Source organism: Arachis duranensis, chromosome 2, assembly GCF_000817695.3.
Source record: "Arachis duranensis cultivar V14167 chromosome 2, aradu.V14167.gnm2.J7QH, whole genome shotgun sequence".
In the NCBI taxonomy this organism is placed as follows: Eukaryota; Viridiplantae; Streptophyta; class Magnoliopsida; order Fabales; family Fabaceae; genus Arachis; species Arachis duranensis.
In genome coordinates this window covers 99,502-102,608 of record NC_029773.3, presented here as the reverse complement: position 1 = coordinate 102,608, position 3,107 = coordinate 99,502, and the positions used below count along the sequence as shown (strand labels likewise).

The window sequence follows — 3,107 nt, the reverse complement described above, 5'->3', positions numbered from 1 at the left end:
CATATGATATACCATGCTTCCATATGATCTGTGTTTGACAACAAGTTGATATAGTTTCTAAGTAAAAAATTGTTCATCTTGGATCTAGTTTGCTAAATTTTAATTTTCGTCTATTCCTTCCCTTGGAAACTAGTATTTTTTATTTATTCATTATTGATTTAGATAATGATGGTTCATTGCAAATGAAGAATCAATAGTTCTAGTCCTCTTCAGTAATCATGTTGATAGATACTATAGTGAATATTGTTTACTGATTACCCTCTTTGTCTGCGCTTGAAGTATTTAATCATTTTTTAAAACTTCGTCTCCACACTCTTTTGTTTGATTTTATTCTTCTATGGAGTGTATCATTTCTTGTGTATTTATTCTCTCCATCTCGATAAGATTCTTCTTTTATCCAAAACATATTTGCTATAACTTTTGCTGGTGGGATTGTGGCTTGACAGGTCACCATAATGTTTGTAACTTTAGAAAAAGTTGCACAAGCAGAGCCAAAATATGCGGATATATTTCTTTTTGAGAATTATGCCGCCTTTCAAAACAGGCAAGTTCTTTTATCATTGATTCATTCCCCCTTCTCAGGAAGAGGCTCAAGGCTGTTATACAATTCTTCCTTCTTCTCGTTATATTGAATTTGTCAGGGAAACAGAAGCCAATTTTCATTTTTCACTAACTATTTGTTCACTTTTGCCCAGTTTGTATGACCTTGCCAATGTTGTGCCCACTTTGGCCAAGTTTTACCATCAGGCTAGTGAAGCCTATGAGCAAGCTTGCTCACGCCACATTAGCATGATTATCTACTATGTAAGGATTTTATTATCTATTTCTATCGTTTTGCTGATCATGAATTATGGATTTTAGAACACAATTCATCATTCCATTTTTTGCACTGTGAAGCAATTTGAACGCCTCTTCCAGTTTGCTCGAAAGATTGAGGACCACATAAGCAATAATGTTCAACTCGAAGAGGTTTGTTATATAGCATCTCTTACATTAATTGCGGTAGTTCAAAAATTAATTTCTCGGCATCATGGATCACCTTCCCTTCTTACTGCTCAAATCGGTCTGTAGTTTTCTGTTTATATGAGCGAGCTTGTAAAATTTAGGCCGCTACACTGAGCTATACATTTGTCCTCTCCTCTTCCACTTCTCTGCGATCCAATTCCTAAAAAAGTATAATATTGTTATGTGATGGTTGTAATCATCTTCAAATTGACCTGACATCTATCCTATTTTTATTTTCTTGTCCCCTTACGAGTGCTATCAGATTTAGTGCACACCATAATATATATGGGCTTAAAGGGAACATAGTTGTACATCCGTATCTCCAAAGTTGTCATTTAAATACCTCCTCCAGAAAAGAGAGTTGTAGTTTGAGCTTGATACTAAACTCTACATTTCTATCGTGGATAACTCATTTTCTAATTTGACAATTCTTTGATGTTCTGCATCAATTTCAGATTGCTTTCCAAGTTGGGATGTCAAAATCAGATCTACGGAAGACGCTAAAAGCCAGTTTATCTGGGGTAAATTGGTGCCTATCTTCTAAGTTGCATTGCTAGTGCCAAATATGAATATAGATATGGGGGTGCAAATTTTTTTCAAGAGATCTATTATATAAAATTGTAAATTACAGAGAAAAAATAAATTAATTAATATACAAATATAACTTGAATAATATTTGAGTAAAAGTATCTATATTAAGATATAATTTGAAAGAATTGTATACTAATTTGTTTCATCTAAACATAAAATGAGTAATTTAATTATAAGATTAGACATTTTATGAATATTAATTTATATTTAGATATTATTTTATTGTAATATTTGTATAAAAGGTCGAATACCTAAGCCTGTAAGCCATTTAAAAGTACCTTTGCCACATAAGGAATATTATATGTATCACTATTGTGCATATATTTTTTGTATATCTTCCTTTTTTTATAATAGAAGTGATTGATAAGAAGTGAAAAAAAATTAAAAAAATTGTTTATTATACTTAAAAAAAAATGTACAAAAAAAATTGTATACAAAAATAATAAAAACATTATTCCTCTTACAACATAGCCTATTTTTGCTCTAAAAACTTTCAAACTGGCAAAATTGTGGATCATATCTTTGCTATCCTATATAGGTGGACAAGTCCGTAGCTGCAATGTACAAGAAATTGCAAAAAAATTTAACTTCGGAGGAACTGCTGCCTTCCTTGTGGGAAAAATGCAAGGTACACTTTTTGCTCTTATTGTCTAAAAATAGACCAATAAAAATTCCTCTTATTAAAAAAAAAAAGCCAAAAAAGAGGGAAAAAAAAAAGAAAAAAAGTATAAATGAGATAGTACACTTTTTGCTTCTTTATTTTAATTATTTTTAATTTTTCTTTTTGTGCTCAAGTTGATTCATATTTAATAAAATGAAATTTGTTTGTTTCGATTTTGGAACATTTCTCCTAAAACTATGTAACACTCAACAATTTTTTATTGTCTCCCAAAAACTATTGCAGAAAGATTTCCTTGCTAAGTATGAAAGTTTTGCCTTTCTTGTCGGTAAGATATACCCTACCGAATCAATCCCTTCTATAACAGAGATGAGAGACCTTTTAGCCAACATGTAAAGGTTCGTGTGTGTATATACATTTTTTCCATTTTTATTTTATGTCTAATCATTTTTTTCCTTACAATGTAGTTTGATTTCTTGTACATTTCTGACTAAACCCTATGGTTTACGTGATACAAAACAAGATTTAGTTGATGGATTGATTAGTAAAAAACCATTGTCAACTTTTTTTTTCCAGGAAATGAGAAAGTGGCTGTTGTAGATATGAGTGACTCATTGGACTCCTTACCATGAGTTTGCACTTAATGTTTCCCGTCAAATGGATCATCTCATGTGCCATATGTGATCGTCGGGTTGGAAGCATTGAAGATGGAACAAATGATTTGCATTCTATAGATGATGCGGTCTTATTCTTATATAAGTCGTTGATTGAAGAGTTCTCAAAACTTGAATACCATTACAGAACTATTTCTGTACCCATGCTATATGCTATATGATATATGAAAGAATCAAGTCTCTCTTGTTACATAAACAAAAAATTCATTTGATTGATG

At 31.2% G+C, this 3,107-nt stretch overlaps 1 protein-coding gene across 2 annotated transcripts in view; it reads left to right on the top strand.

Moving 5' to 3' along the window:
* The window catches only part of LOC107460323 (exocyst complex component SEC3A-like), an 11,658-nt gene extending 8,557 nt beyond the window's left edge, over window positions 1-3,101 (top strand). For both annotated transcript variants that reach the window (XM_052256280.1, XM_016078681.3), the window contains exons 20-26: window positions 447-544; window positions 696-804; window positions 898-969; window positions 1,461-1,526; window positions 2,135-2,224; window positions 2,501-2,613; window positions 2,792-3,101. In XM_052256280.1, coding sequence (XP_052112240.1) covers window positions 447-544; window positions 696-804; window positions 898-969; window positions 1,461-1,526; window positions 2,135-2,224; window positions 2,501-2,611 — 546 coding nt within the window. In that variant the 3' untranslated portion in view covers window positions 2,612-2,613; window positions 2,792-3,101. The remainder of the gene's footprint in view (window positions 1-446; window positions 545-695; window positions 805-897; window positions 970-1,460; window positions 1,527-2,134; window positions 2,225-2,500; window positions 2,614-2,791) is intronic.
* Window positions 3,102-3,107: the final 6 nt, after the last annotated feature.